Source organism: Ursus maritimus, unplaced genomic scaffold (genome assembly GCF_017311325.1).
Source record: "Ursus maritimus isolate PB19 unplaced genomic scaffold, ASM1731132v1 scaffold_19, whole genome shotgun sequence".
Taxonomy (NCBI): domain Eukaryota; kingdom Metazoa; phylum Chordata; class Mammalia; order Carnivora; family Ursidae; genus Ursus; species Ursus maritimus.
In genome coordinates, this window is record NW_024424341.1 from 28,970,870 (window position 1) to 28,994,074 (window position 23,205).

The 23,205-nt window shown below is 39.0% G+C and overlaps 1 protein-coding gene across 3 annotated transcripts in view; it reads right to left on the minus strand.

The window, feature by feature from the left end:
- CFDP1 (craniofacial development protein 1) overlaps positions 1 to 23,205 on the minus strand; it is a 125,117-nt gene that overhangs the window by 45,737 nt on the left and 56,175 nt on the right. The window contains exon 6 of one of the 3 annotated variants that reach the window (XM_040633599.1): positions 7,270 to 7,335. The exons of the other annotated variants lie outside the window; for them this stretch is intronic. Coding sequence (XP_040489533.1) covers positions 7,270 to 7,335 — 66 coding nt within the window. The remainder of the gene's footprint in view (positions 1 to 7,269; positions 7,336 to 23,205) is intronic. 3 annotated transcript variants of the gene reach the window in all.

Below are 23,205 nucleotides of genomic sequence, written 5' to 3' on the forward strand. Positions count from 1 at the left end.
GACCTTCCTCCAAAAGCTTAACTGCCTCAATGTTAATACTTTGTTAGAGGCGAAGAGCAACCTTAGCTTGACATTAGCCCGACCTCCAGGATCCTGTAACTCTTCTTTAACATCTAAAAATCCCTTTGGAAATTTCCTTTATCTCTTCCCTCCACCCCAAGATATATGTTAGCAATCATCCTTCAAACATATGGCCCAGTGATATCCATCTGAAAGGTCTCATGAACCACTTTTTTTTTTTTAAAGATTTGATTTATTTGACAGAGAGAGACACAGCGAGAGAAGGAACACAAGCAGAGGGAGAGGGAGAAGCAGGCTTCCCACTGAGCAGAGAGCCTGACATAGGGCTGGATCCCCACCCTGGGATCGTGACCTGAGCCAAAACCAGACGCTTAACGACTGAGCCACCCAGGCGCCCCTCATGGACCAACCTTAACAGCAGCTACTAAGGTCCTGAAAGCCTTGCTTCCAAATTCCATAGAGACTTAATTCCATAGAGACTTCCAAATTCCATAGAGACTCTCTAATTCCCTCACAACCTAAAAGTATATAATCAGTCAGTCATTCCTCACAATCCCAGCACAGCTCTTTCTGCCCACAGGTCCTGTCCCTGTGCTTTAATAAAACCACCTTTTTTTTTTTTTAACTGAAAACTTCTCAAGAATTCTTTCTTGACCATTTGCTGCCGGACCCCAACATTCCACATCATAATGATCTTGTATCCCCCCTTACTGAACTTGTTTATTAATTCTCATAGTTTTTGGGAGGATTGCTTAGACATTTCTATATGTAAGATCATGTCATCTGTGAATATAGTTTAACTTCTCCCTTTCCAATTTGGAAATTACTTGTGTAATTGCTGTGACCAAAACCTCTAGCACAGTGCTGAAGACAAAGGCATGAGGGGACATCCTTGCCTTGTTCCTATCTTGGGAAAGCATCTAGTGTTTCATGATTTAGTAAGATGCTAGCTGTGAGCTGATTTTTCACAAACTGACCTTAATCAGTTTGAGGAAGTTCTCTTCTATTCCTAGCATGCTGAGTGTACTTCTTTCCTTTTTTTTTTTTTAACAACTGAATAATATTCTACACTTCTAGTATATGGATGTGGTATAATGAGAAATATATTTGGTCTTTGTCCTCAGTTCCTGGGACCGAGCTCTTAAAACCCTCAGAATTTCCTGCGCATAGGAATGTCTTTTGTTCTTCATACTAAGAGCCCCTTCTGATCACACAGGGAGTTTAATGCTAATGAGGTGACTTAAGGTGGAGCCCCTAGATAGAGCCTCAGGATGGAGGCGGGCCCCAGAAAGACCAAAAATTACAGTGTTGAAACTTTTAGTCTACCCATTGACCTCAGGAAAGGGGAATGGGAGCTGAGATTAGGCTCTATAAAAACCTTAAGACTGAGGGCACCTAGGTGGCTCAGTCAGTTAAGCGTCTGCCTTTAGCTCACGTCATGATCTCAGGGTCCTGGGATCAAGTCCTCCATCAGACTCCCTGTTCAATGAGGAGTCTGCTTCTCCCTCTCCCTCTGCTTCTTCCCCTGCTTGTGCTCTGTCAAATAAATAAATAAAATCTTTAAAAAAAAATCTGAAGAGTGAGATGTGATGCACTTCTAGGTTAGTAAACACATCCAGGTGCTGGGAGGGTGGTGTACCTGAAGATAGCCTGAAAGCTTGGTACGCACCCTCTGCAACACCTATGCTTGTCTTCCATCTGGCTGTTCCGGGGTTGTATTCTTTATAATGAACTGGTAAACTTACATAAAGTGCCTTCCTGAGTTCTGTTAGCCATACTAGACAATTATAAAATCTTAGGAGGGGACTGTGATTGTAATTTACAGATAATTGGTCAAACGTATGGATGGCCCAGGACTTGTGACTGGTGTCTGAAGTGGGGAACAGTCTTATGGGACTAAGTCCTTGTAGACTTAGTGGGTACATGCTAACTCCAAGTAGTTAGTATCAGAATTGAATTGTTGAACCCCCAGTTGATGTCTGGAGAATCAGAGAAATGGCTATTGGTATGAGAAAACCTTCCAGAATAAATGGACATTTTGTTTATACGTTCTTCAATTGACAGACATTGGGTTGCTTTAGATTTTTGTTTTTTTAAAGATTTTATTATTTGAGACAGAGAGAGAGATAGCGAGAGAGAGACAGAGAGAGAGAGAGCACAAGCAGGGGGAGCGGCAGGCAGAGGGAGAAAGAGAGGGAGAAGCTCCCCGCTGAGCAAGGAGCCCGATGTGGGGCTCGAACCCAGGACCGTGGGATCATGACCTGAGCTGAAGACAGACGCTTAACTCACTGAGCCACCCAGGCACACGGGTTGTTTTTAGTTTTTGACTACTATGAATAATGTTTTTATGAACACTTGTGTAAAAGATTTTGTGTGGACATGTGTTTCATTTTTCTTAGGTATACACCTAGGAGTAGAATTTTTGGGTCATATGGTAAATCTGTATTTAATTATTTGAGGAACTGCCAAATTCTTTTCTAAAGCAGTGACACTATTTAACAACCAACCAGCAATATATGAGGGTTTCAATTTTTCTATGCCCTCATCAACACTTGCTATTTTCATCTTTTTATTTTCCTATTTTTAATTTTTTTTTAAGTAGGCTTCATGCCCAGCATGGAACCCAAGGGGGGCCTGAACCCACAACACTGAGATCAAGACCTGAGATGAGATCAAGAGTTGGGCGCTTAACCAACTGAGCTACCCAGGCGTCCCAGCATCTTTTTGATTATAGTCTTCCTAGTAGGCGTAAAGTGGTACCTCACTGTGGCTTGATTTGCATTTCCCTAATGAATAATTATATATTGCAATCCCTTTTTAATTACATGTTATTTAAAATTATTGCAGACATTTAATTGGACACAGCCTAAGTAAGGATAGCTTTAAATCACATTGAAATTCTGGCCAGAAACCACAAAAACACATAGGCATAAAATTATTCATTTCAGGACTCTTTATAATAATGAAAGACTAGAAACAACCCAAATGTTTATCAAAGAAAGCTAACTGAATAAACTCTGGTACACTTACACAATGAAATAGTTTGCATGTTAAAAGAAATGAATAAGGAATCTCTGAGTATTACTATCAAGTGATCTCCAGAATATATTATTAGGTAGAAAAAACAAGGCAGAGAAAACTATATATAGCATACTATTGTTAAGTCTAAGTCGGGGAGATAAATGTAACTTTTTTTTTTTTAATGGAAGGATAAACCATTAAAAAAAGGTCGCTTATGGTACATAGAGAGAATAGGTAGAAGGAACACAGAAAGAAGCTAAACTTACTTGAAAATGTTTTTATAAATTTTGCATAAGTACAAAATAAAATTTAAGTAGAAACAAAAGCAATCCTTAATAAAAAATAAAGCAAATGAGGGCGCCTAGGTAGTTCAGTCAGTTAAGAGTCCGCCTCTTGGTTTTGGCTCAGATCATGATCTCAAGGTTGTGAGACTGAGCCCCACGAGGGCTCTGTGCTCGGTGTGGAGTCTGCTTGGGATTCTCTCTCCTTCTGCCTCTCTCCCACTTAAAAAAATAAAAACAAAACAAATGAACCTAATGCGTATCCAGCTGGTGGCATTACTATAAAAAGAAAAACTATTAGAAGAGACTTTAACATTTGACCCTACATTTCTAGTGAAATATACCCTGAGGACAAAAAGAACTAAAAAACAAACAATCCAATTTAAGCCATTTATTCTAATCACACTTGGTGACGGTAGTGTTGGTACTGTCATTCTGAGACTTTCATTGTATATTGTGAAATAAAGCAAATGGGTATTTATGTGCTATTCTATCATTCCTTTTGTTTAATCTCAGTTTAGGAAGGTAGAAGCTTCAGGTGTAAGATAACTCAAGAGTCCTAAATTTAACCACCATACTGTTTTCCAGAATTGCTGAGTCACTATACTGTACATCTGAAACTAATATAACACTGTACATTAATTATACCGGAATAAAAAGAAAAAGAGTCCTAAATTTGATTTGGAAGTAGCAGTATTGTCTTTAGAGTAAGGAAATCAAAACAAAATTCTTTGCTCTGTGTACTGAAAAATCCTTGTGACAGTGACCTCCTCAGTGGCAACTAGCAACTCTTCATTCCTAGTGTGTTGAAATAATGGTTCCTACTAAAAGGCCCCAGGATTCCTACGTTAGAGAGAGGATATCAGGTCTGGCGCAGGACAGGTACAAAATGGGCCTGGGATACTCTGTCATACCAGATAGCATAGAAGGGAGGGTCACTATCAAAAGGACTTATGAACTTACTGAAGAAGTACTTATTGACCAAATACAACAATTTGGGAATTAATAATAAGGACTGCAATGGAATGAAACAGCATCAAATGTTTAACTTCGTGAGTGCATAATAAGAAACACTAATTGGCTACTACTGAAGCATGTTAGTGAACCAATTCATTTTGAAAGCATTTAAATTAAAATTTAAATTAAATTAAAATTTAAATTTAAATTAAAATGAAGAATCAAGCATTTATCCTGTCTTTCCTATATGAACTGGGAACCAAACAGACATAAGAAAATACTTATGGAAGTATTACAGCTATTAAATGAGGAAGGAATGACAGAACTAGACTGTCAATGCTACAGACCGAATGCTCGTGTCTCCCCAAAATTCATGTTGAAATCTAATCACAATGTGATAGTATCTGGAAGTAGGGCCTTTGGGTGGTGTATAGGATATGAGGGTGGAATCCTCATAAATGGGATTAGTATGCTTAAAAAAGAAATCTTAGAAAACTCCCTTGCCTCTTCTGCCATATAAGGACAATGACAGGCCAAGAACCAAGAAGCAGGTTCTCACCAGACATCAATCTTCATCCTGGGCTTTCTAGCATCCAGAACTGTGAGAAATAAATCTCTGTTGTTTAGAAACCACGCAGTCTCTGGTAATCTATTACATCGCTTGAAAAGACTAAGATTGTCACCATTTTGCAACCACAAATGGATCTAGGATCACTAGCTACTAACATTACAAAAAGAGAAAATTAGGAATTACGGCCCCTATATAGCACTCTGATGTAGTTAGGAAAATAAAAATTATACATATAATTGGAATGCAATCAAACCTTTAGATACACATACCAACTTGCAGAAAAAGGACAGGCCAAAGGAACATGTTAAATTCTATTATGGGGATGTAAACAGCAAAATCTAGGATGTGGAGACTCTACAGGACAAACCACCTCGTTTCTTCATCAAATATATTTCAAGTAAAAATAAAAGAGGTGGAATGGAAATTTTAAGATTAAAAGGAACTAAGATATATCAACCAACTGCCAAGCCTGGGCCTTATTGAATCCTGATTCAAACAAACTATAGAAAAATAACCAAATGTGAGACAAATCAGACAATGACTGGATATTTGGCAATATTATGAAAATAATTTTTTTCAGGCATGATATGGTAACTCTGATTATGTTTATTATAAAGAAGAAACACATACTAAAATATTTATAGGTAAATATTTTTCTCTTGGAGATACGTATTAAAATATTTATGAGTAAAATTGTATTCTGGGATCTGCCTCAAAATAATATGGTGGGGTTAGGTGTAAGTATAGATGAAATAGGGGCGCCTGAGTGACTCAGTCATTAAGCATCTGCCTTCGGCTCAGGGTGTGATCCCAGAGTTCTGGGATCAAGCCCCACGTCAGGCTCTTCTGCTGGGAGCCTGCTTCTTTCTCTCCCACTTCCCCTGCTTGTGTTCTCTCACGCTGGCTGTCTCTCTCTGTTAAATAAATAAATAAATAAAATCTTAAAAAAAAAAAGTATAGATGAAATAAGACTGGGCACTAATGCTTAATTATTGGTGGGCAAAGAAAGAAAAAAATAAATGGACGATGATAATAGAGAAGATTAATAAAAAAATTCTTTATCAAAGTTTTTTAACTGCTTTTTTTCAATTTTAAAGCTTTTAATTATTTTACTGAATCTCTGTTCCATGCCCCTCTCTGGGAACAGAAGAAACTATCTGTAATTGAAGCAGAATGCTTATGTTCTCTGCTATAATTACTTTTTGTGTTTAAAAGAAGAATTTCCACAGAAACTACCATAAACATCCATTCTAAGAATCTTAACTATACAATCATGTCTCCAATGAAATAGTTGTTTACCTGATACCAATATTATAAAAGATTTTTTTGCTGCAACATAAAGGAAAAGTTAACAGAAAAATACACTTGCTTGCTTTAATGAACCAAGTGGTTTTCACTGAGAGTATACTTAAATACAAGAAAAGTTAAATGTGAATCACAACCTTTATGTAATTCCTGTTTCTCAAGGAATATTTAAAGTCCAGACAGCATGAAAGCCATTCATTTAGAAAACTGACGGGGTAAATATCCAAAGGGAAAATTACCACTTATATCAGGAATGGCAGATATCTAGCAACCGTGTTTTTGCTTCCTGGCTTCCTTTTCCTTGGAAAAGTATCATAAGGAACGCCTGGGTGGCTCAGATGGCTAAACATCTGACTTTTGATTTCAGCTCAGGTCATGATCTCAGGATCCTGAGATTGAGTCCTGCATCAGGCGCTGCATTGGGTGTGAAGCTTGCTTAGGGTTCTCTCTCTCTGAAAGAAGGAAGGAAGGAAGGAAGGAAGGAAGGAAGGAAGGAAGGAAAGAAAGAAAGAAAGAAAGAAAGAAAGAAAGAAAGAAAGAAAGAAAGAAAGAAAGAAAGAAAGGGCGTCATAAGAGAGTGGAAGGGCTTTGAGGTTTGTCGTCACAAACCTGGGTGTGGTCTGCCTTCGGCTCAGGGCGTGATCCCGGCGTTCTGGGATCGAGCCCCACATCAGGCTCCTCTGCAATGAGCCTGCTTCTTCCTCTCCCACTCCCCCTGCTTGTGTTCCCTCTCTCGCTGGCTGTCTCTGTCAAATAAATAAATAAAATCTTTAAAAAAAGAAAGAAAGAAAGAAAGAAAGAAAGAAAGAAAGAAAGAAAGAAAGAAAGAAAGAAAGAAAGGGCATCATAAGAGAGTGGAAGGGCTTTGAGGTTTGTAGTCACAAACCTGGGTGTGAATCTGGATTCTGTCTCTTATTACTTTGAGCAAATTAACAAATGTAGCTAAACCTGTTTATCCGTAAAATTAAATAACTATTACCATCATTCTCTCCTGAGACTTGTTGAAGGAACAGAGTGCCAAGCCATTACTGCTACCACTACCCAAAGGGTAGCAGAATATCCAGCAGAGTTGTGGGAAAGAAGATACTGGCCCACGAAGAAATACTGGAGTACCTGCCTTCAAGATCCGTGCCTCTGTGAGAAGTAGCATGTGGAAGCCCTGCAGTGAACTGTGGTGATCTGTGAGGAAAGAGCACACAGGGATGTACACAAGCCAAATGATTCTTCTTCTTTTTTTAAATGAGCTTTCTATTTTATTTTTATTATTCTTTTTTTAAGTTAGCTTTACACCCAATGTGGGGCTTGAACTCACAACCCTGAGATCAAGAGTCGTGTGCTCTACTGACTTAGCCAGCCACGCACCTCTAGTCAAAAGACTTTTTTTTTTTTTTAGATTTTATTAATTTATTTGAGAGAGAGCATGAGCAAGTGAGCACAAGAAGGGGAGCGGCAGAAGAAGAGAGAGGAGACACGGACCTTGATCCTAAGACCCTGGGATCATGACCTGAGCTGAAGGCAGACACAACCAATGGAGCCGCCAAGGTGCCCCAAGATTCTTTTTTTTTTTTTTTTTTAATATTCATTTATTTGAGAGCACGCATGCGGGGAGCACGTGGCAGGGAGGGGCCAAGGGAGAGCAGGAGTCCTCAAGCAAACTCCTCACTGAGCACAGAGTCCGGACCTGGATCCTGATGTGGGACTTAATCCCAGGACTCTGAGACCATGACCTGAGCCGAAATCAAGAGTTGGACCCTAACCAACTGAGCCACCCAGGTGTCCCCAAATGACTCTTTATGTGGGCTAGAGATGACTGCTTCAGATCAACAATTAAGAATGACTCGTATTAAAGTAAGCTGTAGATATTTCCCTTTCCCACTAGCATTTGAGTCCTTTGAGGACAGAGACTTTTTTCTTTCTTCTCTATATCCCTACACAACACTTTGCCAAAAGTATTCTTCACTGCCAGGCAAAGGAAGAGGGGAGAGAAGGAGGGAGGGAGGAAGGAAAACAACCTCACTTAAGAGCAAAGCAGCAGTTTGCTGGGCACCAGCCCCCAGCACTGCATTTGCCCATCTGGGAGGAGGAAGCTGAGGCTGAGGAAGGTCACACAGAAGGACACAGGTGGGTGGGATGCAAAGCCCTGGTCTGCTGGACTGCAGAGCTCACAGATACGAAGATGCTGAAAAATCTACGACACACCTCGAGGGGAGGTGTCCTCATGAGGATATAAAATCATGGTGGCCTCACAGGTCTCTTAGTTCGGACAAATGCACTGTGGTTAGGCAAGACATTCACATCAAGGGAAGCTGGGTGAAGGGTACATGGCACTCTGTTTTATCTTTGCAACTCTTCTATAAATCTAAAATTTATTTATGTTCTTAAATATGGTAGGGCAAAAAATTAGCTGCCTAGGGCGCCTGTATCGCTCATTCGGTTAAGCGTCTGCCTTAGGCTCAGGTCATGATCCCAGGGTCCCGCATCGGGCTCCCTGCTCAGCAGAGAGCCTGTTTCTCCCTCTCCCTCACTTGTGTTCTCTATCTCTCTCTGTCAAATAAATAAATAAAATATTAAAAAATAAATTAATAAAAGTTAGAGGCCTAAATGCAATGAGGTATTCTGGATTGGATCCTGGAACAGCAAAAGGTCATTTGCAGGAAAACTGAAATAAAGTCTAGAGTTTGGTTAATGGTTCTGTCCCACTGTTTATCTCTTAATTTTGCCAAATGTCCCTTGGTTATAAAAAATGTTAACTTGAGGAGAAGCTGGGTGAAAAGTATATGGGAACTCCACATCATTTTAGTGACTTTTCTGAAATAACAATCTATTCAGATTATTCAATAAAAAAATTATTCTAAAATAACTTCTTTCTTTTTCACAGTAAGCTGTATGCCCAATGTGGGGCTTGAACTCATGACCCTGAGATCAAGAGTCACATGCTCTACCAAATGAGCCAGTCAGGCGCTCCTAAAATAACTTTATTTTTATAAAAAAAGAACAAAGAGTAAAAATTAAGTAAAATAAATATTTTATATACCATATTTAAAATATAATTGTATTTGTAATTAAATAAATACAATTTTATTAAAAATGGGGTTAATCTATTAAATCTTAATTCCTAAATGGGTATCTTTTTAATATTGTTTTACAAAATGGGAAGTAAGCCACTCTTCTGCCTAGTGTGGTAATCTCCAGGAAAAGCATTTGCGCGATTGAGTTGCAAGCTAAATAACCTGCTTTTTCCAGATAAACTACGGTTATTGATACTTAGGTATTTGGCACGCGTTTTCTCATTTCTGAAAAATGAACGAAGCCTGTCACTTCAAGGAGAACAACGACAGTATTTGCTGCCAATGATAAATTTTGAGCTTTCAAATTTTGGAAAACTTCTATCTACCACTGTGAGCTGGACAGCTTCCCAGTACTTAAAGACCTGATGAGACTGGCAGTATATTAATGAACGTGGCTTGTTAATGAAATTAGCCAACATTAGATCCATATAACCCAGGAAGCTAGTATTTTCCAAATGACTAATACATGGTGTTATAAATCCTTCATACTGATAAAAAAAAAAATGCATTCTAAGTAAAAGTGAAACCAAAGATTTTGATGTAATAGTACAAAAGTTTATTGATGTGGTTCCAGATCCTATTTTGCAACCAAACTTTAAGAAACTACCGCCAATAGGAACACATGGTGGCACAGATGGTTAAGCATCCTGACTCTTGGTTTTGGCTCAGGTTGTGATCTCAGGATTGTGAGATCAAGCCCTGCACTGGGCTCCACACTCAGTGTGGGGTAGGCTTGAGATTCTCTGCCCTACCCCACCACCCACACGTGCTCTCTCAAACAAAAAAAGTAATCTTAAAAAAAAAAAAAAAACTACTACTACCATTCATATTTTGGTGTAGTATCACAGAGTGATGTCCAAAATTATCTAAACAACTATTAGAATATTCCTTCCAGGGCGCCTGGGTGGCACAGCGGTTAAGCGTCTGCCTTCGGCTCAGGGCGTGATCCCGGCGTTATGGGATCGAGCCCCACATCAGGCTCCTCCGCTATGAGCCTGCTTCTTCCTCTCCCACTCCCCCTGCTCGTGTTCCCTCTCTCGCTGGCTGTCTCTATCTCTGTCGAATAAATAAAATCTTAAAAAAAAAAAAAAGAATATTCCTTCCTTTGCAACTATATACCTGTATAAGGCTAGATTTTTTTCATATAATTCAACCAAAAGAACGTATCAAAATAGACTGAATAGAGAAGCAGATCAGAGATCCATCTATCTTAAGCTTGACACTAAAAAGATAAAAATCACAATATGGCAGCCCCTCTGAACCAGTTTTGCTTTCCATGGTTTCAGTTACCCGCAGCCAATCACAGTCCAACAGCAGATTACCCTCCTCCTGCCCCACAGCGAGGTCAATAGCAGCCTGACACTACATCACAACGCCTACATCATTCCGCTCACCTCCTCTCATCACATAGGCATTTTATCATCTCACATCATCACAAGAAGAGGGGAGGAACAGTACAATAAAATATTCTGGGAGAGAAACCACATTCACATAACTTTTATTACGGTATATTGTTATAATTGTTCTATTACTAGTTACTGTTGTTAATCTCTTACTGTGCCTCATTTATAAACTAAACTTTATCGAAGGTATACATGTACAGGAAAAAACACAGTATGTAGAGGGTTTGGTACTATTATCTGGGGTTTCAGGTACCGCTGGGTGTCTTGGAATGTAACCCCCATGGATAAATGGGACTACGGTCTTACTCTCCTCACTAATTTTTCTGGGGAAAATATAGTTATTTATATTATGTTAACATGTAATAGGTTTATTATTATTATTTCAAAATGAATTAATAAATATTATAAACTGCTCTCAGTTTTAGACCCTACCTCATCTGTTTTGACTCTTTTCTTGTTGCAGTTTAAGTGAAAGATTCTGTTTAGTTTCTAGATTCTACCTCGCAGTAATTACATCTTTGTTAACTAAAAACAAAACAAAGCAACAAAAGTTCTCGGTTTTAATTTCTTATGCTATAAATGATAGTTATAACCCACTCAATAATTTTACAGAGTTGCAAAGAGGTCCTGATAACAAAAAGTTTGAGAACAGTTGATGTAGGGTCATGTGCACACAAGCTACTTTTCTGCAGTCAGGGAAAAAAAGGTCAGATTCTTACCAACAGAATAATTCACACCATTGGCTCCAAAATAGCAAAGCTCTGCAGAGGCTGACATGCAGTGAAATGGATTAAGTTCTGATTTTCAGTTAGTTTGTACACTGATCTTTTTACTCTTAGAGAGAGAGAGAAAAAAAAAAAGAAGACAACAACAAAACCACCAAAATCTTATTCCTTGGGTTTGGCAAACCATTAAGGCAATCTTTCCTAAGCCTCTGTGCCTGTGTGGCCTATAAGCAGCTTCCCGGACTATCGCCACCCCCACCAGGCACTAACCAAGTGCTCATTTTCTATCTGATTTTCCTATCTCCTTCTCCAGGGGTAAGAGCCCAAAGCAAATTTGGAGACATAGTCAGGACCATTAAAAATAATTGGTTTTGGAGGCACTTGGCTGGCTCAGTCAGTGGAGCATGCGACTCTTGATCTCAGGGTCCTGAGTTCAAGCCCCGCACTGGGCATGGAGCCTACTTAAAAACAAAAACAAAAAACTGGTTTGAATTCAGAACAAAAGGATAACCACCTCTGGCCCAAAAGGGATGTGCTTTGCTGTCTACCCGACCAAAGCCACTTCCTGAGCGCCAGTGTTTTTTAAGTACCATCTAAAGTTTTCAATGTTTTGTTTCTTGTGCTATCAAACAAACCTCACATTTGCATTGCTAATGGCTACTCTCCAAAGAAAACTGAAAACAATCTCCTGAGAGACAACTAGTTTCTAGTTGGCTAAATCTTGTATACTTTCTACTTTTTCAAACGTTCATCTCCCAAAAGAGCTTGGAATACCTGTTTTGTGATTTACCCACACATACTTCTTATCACATCAGATAAAGGATGGCTTCTGGAAGGACGTTGTTTCAGAAACTAAATACACAGCTTCATTTCACAGACTTGGGGACTTTGGGGTGGAAGGCAGGGAAGAGCTAGAGGCGTCTCCAAAGAGAATAATGCACGTAATCAGTCTCAACCCCTGACTGGGAGTTGAGTCAGACAGCTGGGTAGTGAATGAAGTTCCTTGCAGCCAAAGTAGTGGGATAAATTCTAAATCCTGGCATTAGATGAATAACAGAAGCCCGAGGGGAAACAGAGCTGAAAAAATTTCTATGGTACTGGCAGATAAAGAAAGCATAAACCATTTTTCTTTTAAGATCAATTTACACATGTAGAATTATACCCACCTACTAACTCTACCAGTAACATGAACAAATTAGGTTGTGTGTAAGTGGAGTCCATGTAATTCTTATCAGTTACCGAGGTGTCACCAAGGCCTCAAGGCTACTGGATTATCCTGTCTATTAACGTTTAAATGAAATTGGTTTGATCTATCATCTTGTATCTAGGGAAAACATGAATCCTCCCAATCTCTTCTGGATATTCTTAGGATCTTTCATTTATTTAGTTGCTTTTCTTTCGATTCTTTTGGTTGTGTGGAATTCATAATCTCCACTCTGTCACTCACCTTTAGCACACACTGTCTATACACACAAAATTCTATCTGTTGGGGCCCCATGATGGATACCAACTTAATTCTGCCACCAATGCAAAGCTGTAGGCCATTTCAAACCTTTACAGAAGGTTTCAGGATGGGGAAGTACAGGAGAGTCTGGGTGTGGAGGAGGGGAGAAATCTCAACCAAGCACAGTAAATGACTTTTGTAATAGATAATTAAAACAAATAAAATAAATAATAAATAAATAAATAATAAATAAATAAAATAAAAAACAAATCGCCATAATCTTTTTTTTTTTTTTTAGAAGGTTTTATTTTTAAGTAATCTCTCCACCAACCGTGGGCCTCAAACATTTACTCAAAGATCAAGAGTTGCATGCTCTACCAACTGAGCCAGCCAGGTGCCCCCAAATCACCACAACCTTCTTAGGTTAACATTTAAACATATTCTGTTCCCAGCAAACTCATTCTTAGAGCAATTTTTCAAACTGATTTTTGTATCCCAATGGATCACTAATCAATTTAGTGGGTCACAACCAGTATTTTATTTTAATGAAAGAGAACAGAATAGAACGGTATATTTTTACCTTGCTACAAGCAAGTACTGCATTTTCCCTTATTACACATTAGTAAAATTTTTGTTTCAGTAGCGTGTACATGTGCACTGGGGTCATAATGAAAATGATTTCTTCATATGTGCTCATGGTTAACAACACTTCCCAGAACAGTGACCTGGGCAAGCTCTAACGCATGTACACAAAGAAACATGTATGGGAATGTTTACAACAATGTTTTTCCAAAAGCAAAAACCCGGAAACAATGTAAAAAAAATAAAAGAATTGTGGCATATTCATAAAATGGAACATAATAAAGCAGTGAATATGAATGAACTAAAGCTACTGCATCAACACGATCTCAAAATAATGTTAAGTGAAAAAAGTGATACATAATACACATATCATAAGACAGAATTTATTTCAAGTTTAAAGACACGGAAAACTAAGTAATGACTGTTTAGGGGCACTCATACAAGTGTTAAAAACTATAAAGAAAAGTAGGAGAATAACAAAAACAAAAATTAAGGTGGTGGTTACTCACCTCTCCGGGATGGAAAGGGGAAGCAACACGGAGTCACAGTCTTTAGTTCAGTAACGGACTCTTTGTTAAGCTGGGTAGTGAGCGTAAAGGTGTGTGTTCTGTGTGTATCTCTTATATGCACTTTACACATATATTTTTTGTAAGACAGGAAGTATCTTGTAATGAACAGGAAAACAAAGCTGTCACTAAAATTAGTTTAATGGCAACAGCTTTCAAGCACTTTTGCTGGTCACCAACACTCATGAGCTCCCTTGAGTCCAGATTTGACCTCTAATATTATTCCCCACTAAAAGGAATCAGGACTCCTGGGATGGGAGGTGACTCCAGGTCTTGTGGCAAGAAAACAATCAAGACTATTCTGGCACCTTCTAGCACTGCCAGAAAGCAAGAATACCTAAGTCTGTCTGAGTTGTACGGGAAGGACAAAGGGGTCGGCTTAAAGACAAAGCCATTAGTCAGACTGCGACAGCTACAGCATCAAAAAGAAAATAACCATGGCTAACTGAAACAAATTTTGTAAAAATAATTTAGCATCACAAATGGGATGTCCAGAGGGTCTAAAATGGGTTTCTGTATATGGCAAGAAAATAGGAGCTCTCTTGCTCCAAAAGGGAGCACAAGATAAAGACAAAAACAGCAGATATGACAATAACTTTTCTACAGCACATTAAAATCCCCTCCCTCCTACTTTTCTATTAGCTGCAAAAAATCAAGATGATTGGAAATTAGCACCAGTTTACCCCCAAGCCAGATAATAATAAGTTGTATATTTTATGTTAAGTTGCTTAGCGTTTAAAAGAAGCCACATTAAATTTTAATTAATGTTTAATATTTAAACATTAATTTTCAGTAAACAAATTAAATATTAAACAAACCACAGAAAAGATAAAAGGTGTATCTACGCGGGTGCCTGGGTGGCTCAGTCAGTTAGGCATCTGACTCTTGATTTCCAGCTCAGGTCTTGATCTCAGGGTCGTGAGACTGGGGCCCTTTGGTGGGTTCCACGTTCAGTGGGGAGTATGCTTGGGATTCTCTCTCTCCCTTTGCCTCTCCCACCACTCATGCGCAATCTCTCTCTCTCAAATAAATAAATCTTTAAAAAAAAAGGTGTATATAAAACTTCTTTTCTTAAAAGCAATAATAAATAGCAGTTCGTTGTCTACATGGTCTCTAGTATTCATACAACTTCTTGAATGTTAAGATATATTTCTGGCTATCTTTCAAACATACCACCCATTCCCCAATTTTCTTCCTATAACCAACCATTTGTTAATTCAACAACTATTTATTGAGTGCCTATTTTTAACATAAACTGTTCTAAGTGCTGCAGACACAGAGGTAAGTAAACAAAGCAGTCTGGCTTCCAAAGCCCTGGGGTTTATGTCCTCATCATATAAATACGGCCCTGGACACATTAACACTACCCAACCACAGCAATGGGAACTTCTGTATGAAATTGTGGGTTTAAGTCACAGATTCAAGTCCCCATAAATGCCTCCTAGAATGATAACGGCTATCAGTGTTACAGAATTTGCTGCTTTGGGACAAGAGGTCCAGCAGGAACTATAATTCTCATTTCAAAATACAATCTTAGGTCTGATATAACAAAAAACTTAGAAAGGAATAATGATATGAAAAGCTCATAGAATGAAAAACCGTTCACAATACACAGTAGAACTGCCAAGGCACCTGTACCCTCCATAAATATACTATAGAAAATAACTGAACACACGGCCACGTTCTCTACTTGTCTGGTTTCTTTCTGAATTTCTCATGCTTGTTTCCTTTTCGGTTCCCTTGGTTTCCTTGTATTTGTTTTCAGAACTTTTGTTATTTCTTTGCTCTCTTCCTTCTCCTATTCTGCAGTGTGTAGCTACGGCAGGGGCTGGAAGTGTGGCCTAAGAAAAACAAGTCAAAGAGCCTGTCTTGACCAATAATTCCCATACCTTCAGGAAGTTATTTGTGTAAGACGAAGAAAGCTCAGAAAAACCAAAGTATTCAAGGAAGTTCTTCTTTCCCAGAGGTGCTTTTACTAGCACTGAAGACTCGCATGTTCCTACAGTGTATGACCTACATAGATTGGGTGAGGAGAGTCACACAGGACAGTCCTGGGTCACTACTGGCTTGTCCTGTTGTCCCTGCAGGCTTCAAGGCAAAAGTGTCCTTCACACCAGAAACCACATCTGCATGCAGACCCATGGTTTGGCCTACAGTCCAAGGGGCAGCACCCTAGTTTGGTGGAGAGGCAGGGCCAGGGTGCAGCTCTAGGAGTGCTGATGTCAACACTGTGTAGTAAGACCAGCAAAGTAGAAATTAAAATACAGCACACTGCTATTTTAAAGAGTCAAACTCTTGTCTTCCTTCCAGACAAGGCAACCCTATCTGCTGGATTCTCCTAGACAGTCTCAACTTTTTAACTTTATACTCTTTAATGTATTAACTTATTTAACATTAACATTTATTAACATTTAACTTGTTTGTTATACCACTGTAATTCCTTTCTGGTATATAAATCTGCTAATAAAAAAAACCCACGGGATCCAGTAATGAAGCTGATCTCAACCTACAACACACGTTGTGAGCTGCAGGACCTTCCATAAGCGTACTCTCTGCTCTTCATTGCTACACTTACAAACAAACTACAGTTCTGCTTACAAGAAGGAAAAGAATTACTTCACTGTGAAACTGCAGTTCACTGTGGGCCCTACTAATGACTATAAACCTTCTGCTCCAAGGGTTGTCTTAAAGAGAATAGACACGAGGGGCGCCTGGGTGGCTCACTGGTTAAGCGTCTGCCTTCGGCTCAGGGCGTGATCCTGGCATTCTGGGATCAAGCCCCACATCAGGCTCCTCCGCTAGGAGCCTGCTTCTTCCTCTCCCACTCCCTCTGCTTGTGTTCCCTCTCTCACTGGATGTCTCTCTCCTGACAAATAAATAAATAAAATCTTTAAAAAAAAAAAAAAAGAGAGAGAGAATAGACACGAAATCTTTTTTTTAAGCCCTGCTGTTACCTGGAGCCAGAGGCCAGGGCAGACCGCGACGAGCTGCCGCGCACGTCTGCTGCTACGGCAGCCACATCTTCGCAGCAGGAAGGGTCTTGGATCCATACAAGCAAACCGCGGGCTCCAAGATCCAGCTGTTTGCCTCTTTGCCTAATGACCCAGCGGTGAATGAGCTGAGAATACTGAACGAACAAACCACCACAAGGAAACAGATGAAACATTTGGCTAACTTCATTCAGACCCAAAATGTTGCTGTTTTTTAAGTTGGTTCCACACCTACTTAGCACAATGTGGGGTTTTGAACTCACGACCCTGAGATCAAGACCTGAGCTGAAATCAAGAGCTGGGCGCTTAACCAACTAAGACACCCCCGGGCACAAAATATTTTGGTGTAATACTCTACCCTGGTACTAGAGTCAGGTTTGGTACAAATCCAAATGGGGTCTTTTTTTTCCTTTTAAAGTTTATTTAGAGAAAGATAACAAAAGAATGAGAAGGAAATCTTTTAAAATAGCAAGATGACTTCATGTATGAGAGTCTGAACACAAAAGAACTATTTTGTGGCCCCCTCTTTTGACACATGCCTTGCCTTATAAACTGCTTATTAACACTCACTGTTCATCTCAGGCAACTGGGGAACTGGAACCAATGCAGGAAGCCTTTCACCCACGCAAAAATGGCGTTTGGGCAGGATATCTGTCTTCTGGCAACTGCCCATAACTGCTCAGCATGGACAAATGGGGAACTGATGTGAGCTCCCCAAAGATTCTCACTCATTGATTTAATGACTATGTCCTGACAAGCTATTATGAACCAAGTGCTAGACTGAGAACGGTATGCAAATGCCCTCAGGGAACTAACAGTCTCATGGGGGAGAACAGAGGTGAAAAAATAAAAAATACATGACAATCCCTGGAATTGAACGTTGACCTAAGTGCCACAGAAGAATCGACAGGAGCTCTGAGAGAGGATGACAGCTGCAACCAAGCAGACTGGAGAGCTTATCTCCTGAGGCTCTTCTCCCCTCTGACTGTACGTACCTAAAGGTAATTTTAAAAATCTACTACTTTAAGCACCTTCCTGCCAGAAGGAACATATGAGCATTACTTAATAATTCACCTTTAAAAACGGTAAATAATGTACAAGACAAATTCCAAAAGGTATTTGAAAATAAGCTCCCTGCTCTCCTCTGTCTTCCAGCTACCAAATTCCCCCTTCCCTGAGACAAATACTGTTCTTACTCACTTGAGTATCTTTCTGGAGATGCACTAAAACTGCAGGTCCCAAAATGTGGCCCAGGGATGCCTGTGATTTTACAGGCAGTTGAAAGGGTTAGAAGTAATTTCATGGCATCACTAAGATATTACTTGCCTTTTTCTCTTGCATTCTTTCACAGCATCCACTGGAGTTGTCCAGAGGTTACATGATAGGCAATGGTATCAGCACTGACAGCTAATGGAACGTATGAAGCAGGTATGAAAATGTGGCTATCTTCTATTAAGACATATTAAAGAAATTTGTAAAAATGTAAAACAATGCCACCCTTCTCAGTGAATTCCTTTTTGTTTTGGAAAATATATTTATATTTCACAAAATGCCATTTATACTAATATGTGATGAATTTATTATTACTATTTGCAGTAAGTATTTTCAATTTCTTAGTTTTAATTTCTAATACAGTAAATTCCAATAGATACCAAAAGCTCTTTGAGGTCCTCAATTATCTGTATGAACGTAGAAAAGTCCTAAACCAAATAGCTTGAGAACCATTCATGTAAACATTTATAAATGCTTGTCAGTCGTTCATTTTTAACCCTCGAAAACACTGGTCATCTTTTGCATCATTCCAGTGGATGTCTTGAGTGTGTTTTAAGCGGTCAGGTGTTGAAAAGGCAACCAATTACTTCTCTGTGTCTGTAATGTATTTTTGGTTATTTGTCCCCCAACACTACACAAATTTCACCATGGTGAAAGGCTAATTGTTTTTCCACATCATTTTAAATACCTGGTGTATTAATTTGCAGAGTTACTCTAAGCCCATAAAGAGCTTACAAACTAGAAAGTAATTATAAAGTACATGTGATATCTGATGTTGAATGGCAAGGTTAAATGCATACCTGTGGTGGAAGAGTAGAGAAAGAAGCTTTTTTTTTTTTAACTAAAGATTTTATTTATTTATTTGACACAGAGACAGCCAGTGAGAGAGGTAGCCAGTGAGAGAGAGAGAGACAAGCAGGGGAGTGGGAGAGGAAGAAGCAGGCTCATAGCGGAGGAGCCTGATGTGGGGCTCGATCCCAGAACGCTGGGATCACGCCCTGAGCCGAAGGCAGACGCTTAACCAGTGAGCCACCCAGGCGCCCCAAGAAGCTATTTTTATATGGAATAACACAGTAATGGTGGAGCAGCTTTTCTGGACTAACCCTCCCACAGACAGATAACAATTAAAAACTCTGAACAAAACATAAAAACAGTTACGTGAAGGACTAGAGAGCAACCAATACCAGACAAGAAGAAGAAGGGAACCAACTGTGAGAACTAAGTGACAGCGTGCCGCCTGTAGGCACTCGCCCGTCCCTGTGACATGGCGCGGGGATGTAGCAGAGTGCAGTCAAAGGGAGAACAACTTGGCAACTTCTTTAAACAGACTGAGCATACCACCCAGCAATTACACTCCTCGGTATCAACCCAAGAGATATGACAACACATGTCCACACAAAGACTTGTAACACGAATGTTAACTGGAGCCTAATAGCCAAAAAGTGAAAATGATCCAAATGAAGAAAAACAAAATGTTTATACATATAAAAGAATGTTATTTAGCTATAAAAAGAATGAACTACTGCTATATCCTATACCATGGATGAACCTCAAAAACATACTAAGTAAAAGAAGGCAGACATTAAAAACTACATTAAAGACATGAAAAATTGACTCTAGTACAGGAAATTTCTAGAAAAGGCAAATCTACAGGGACAGAGAGCTGACCAGTGTTGCCTGGGACTAAGGCTGGAGCAGGAACCAACTATAAACGGGCAGGAGGGAGCTTTTCAGGAGATGAACCTGTCCTAATACTGAATCATGCACGATGAAGGTTACAATTTTTAAAAGTTTACTAAAAATCATTGTAGGGGTGTCTGGGTGGCACAGTAAAGCATCCAATTCTTGGTTTCGGCTCACGTCGTGATCTCAGGGTTGTGAGATCCAGCCCCACTTTGGGCTCTGCACTCAGTGTGTGGAGTCTGCCTGGGTTTCTATCTCCCTCTGCTCCACCCCCTCCCCCATGCTGGCTTGCTCTCTCTCTAAAATAAATAAGTCTTTTAAAAAATCATTAAACTGTATACTTACACTGAGTGAATTTTATGGTACAATAAAAAAAGCTGTTTAAAAAAAACAGAAAAAATTGCTAGGAAACAGGGGGAGGGTAGAGGAGGTCAAATGAGACTTCGAAGACTCATCAGTTAAATTTAATATGTGGACCTGTTTGCACCCTGATTAGAGCAAATCAGCTGTTAAAAATAGAACCCTTATGACACAACTAAGGAAATATGAACACTAAATGAATACTCGAAGATGTCAAGGAACTGGTTTTAATTTTCAGATGTAATAATGGTAATTATGTCTAAAAGAATACTTTTTTTTTTTAATATCTTATTTATTTATTTGACAGAGACAGCCAGCGAGAAAGGGAACACAAGCAGGGCGAGTAGGAGAGGAAGAAGCAGGCTCCTAGCGGAGGAGCCTGATGTGGGGCTCGATCCCATAATGCCGGGATCACGCCCTGAGCCGAAGGCAGACGCTCAACGACTGCGCCACCCAGGCACCCCAAGAATACTTCCTTTTTAGAGATACAAAATGAAGTCTTTATAGATAAAAAGACATAATGTTAAAGTTTTGCTTCAAAACATTCAGTGGGTTTTTGGTGGAATGGGTGGGGTGATCTCAGGTGAAACAGATGAGACCTCTGCTGGTAAGTGTGGAAGCTGGGTGATGTGTCTATCAAGATTCATACACTATTTTCTCCATGGTCTGGATTTTTCCATAGTAATAAATAAACAAACAAACAAACAAACAAACATCTACCTCACAGATATCTGAATATTCAATTTGATAATATATATGAAGGGCTGAACATAAAACATGATTGGCAAAATGTTGGTAACTGCTGAAGTCTGATGATGGGTATAGGGTTTCATTATACTTCCCTCTCTACTTCTGTATATATTTGAAGTTTTCCATAAAAAAGATTTCTTTTTTAAAGGAGTCTGAGATCTAGATGTTTCACTGGCATCAGCACTTCCATTTTTTAATAATTTAAACAAAGTAAGAGTAAAATGCCATAAAATATTCCAATACTTGCACTATCATGTCTTGCTTTACAAAGACCAAGCGACTTATGTGGCCAATCAGCTAATGTATCAAATTTAAGGTTTAAGGTTTGGATAAAATAGGTAGATCAGAAACAGAAGTTAAATATATCTGTATCTATATATACATATATATATGATGTAAATAAATATGAGTTGCTCAAAAGTCAAAAGTAAATATAGTTCTTTATAGTTTTAAAAGTAAAAATGAGGCTGATTTCATTAGGCATAGAGAAATTTATTTTAATTGGGTAAATAATAGTAACAATAATAAAAGAAGCTTAAGGCACGTGTTGCTATGTAGAAGGTTAGCTGGATGTGGGCTTCTGTTTTAACACTCTATACATTTAGACTCACAGCTTTGCAGTGAGTGAGTAGCCTATTATTCTGCAATAATCTAAACACAGACTATTGCTAGAGACATATGTCCCCATACTTGTTTCCTCTGAGGAAATTGGAAAAACAATGATTGCAAACTGTCCACCAGACACAAAGAGGATTAGGAAGGGGAAATAGAACCAGTCTGTTCTCTACGCTAAGGTAATCTATTCTCTATATTCAGAGTCTCAAGAAATGGTTAAGGAGCCAGATCAGAGTTTCGAGACTGGCCTGCTTTTGTTTCACCCACACGTTTTTTTAAAAACAGGAAAAAAATTCACAAACTCACATAAAATGCAGATCCCTAACATCTCTCGAAAAACTGTAAGATCTGGTAACACTGCATGAGGCAACAACTAACTAGTGGATACTGGAGTTTGAGACTCCAGTCCTAGACTGACACAAAGACAGAAACAAGACATGATGTTCCCTGTCCTTGTGTCAACCAGGTAGAATTAATGCAACTGTAATGAATGTGGTGGTGGGGTGTGTGTGTGTCAGAAGTTCCTCTTAAAATTTTATTGTTATTTAAAAAATTTTAAGGACAATCTACTCCCTAATGTGGGGCTCAAACTCACGACCCCCAGTTGAAGAGTCACATGCTTTACTGACTGAGCCAGCCAGCTGTCCCCCCTTAAAAGTTCTGAAACTCTCTTTTTAATGCTATATATTCTGGCATTCAGACATGGCCATCTTATATTTTGGGAGGTTTCATATATTATATGTATCTTTAAATATAAGGGTTATATCAAACACTTCATTTATGTTCCTTAGGAGCCTTTAATTGGCATTAGGCTCAAAAGAAACAGTCCATAAATCTTACTGGACAACATTAAACATCAATTGGTAGAAATCAACTCATTTGCAAAAGGATCTGCCCACAACAAAATTCAAGACAGGACCTGCCTTAGTTTGTTTATTTATTTATCAAATATGTCCTATATATGAGCAGATACTGTGCCAGGTACAGAAAAAGGCACATTTTAGAACTGTAAAAACCAACAGCTAAATATTCACATATGCCTTGCTGTAGTCCTACACAAGGTTTTTCACCCTGGGCACTGATATCTCAAACTGGACAATTCTTTCTGGGTCCTGTATAACACTGCAGAAGTTTAGCAGCATTCCCGGCTTCTAACCCTTGGACGCCAGTACTACCCTTGCCTCCCCTGCACCCAGCCCAGCTTAAGACAGCCACAAATATTTGCAGATCCTGCCAACTATTCCCTGGGACATGCTACAGATCAAAACATTTTAAATAGTGTCACTAGAAATATATGCAACTTCCTAGTTAGTGACCCCTCTCACTCTGTGTGTGTGTGTAAAATGATCAAATATCGGCTAATTAATGATATCCTAAGTAAATGAAACTGAGGACTTAAAAAAATAGTGATACCAAAGCAAACTAAGAAACTTAAAGATTTCTAGAAACTCGAATTTCTTAAAGGCTAATATCTTCATAAATCCTATGGTTAAGTTTCCTCTGTAGCTGAGAAGTTCTTATTCTGCCAACTCAGGCTCTTTTCTGGATACACGTTTATATATTCCAATACACACAAACATTAATATAGCCT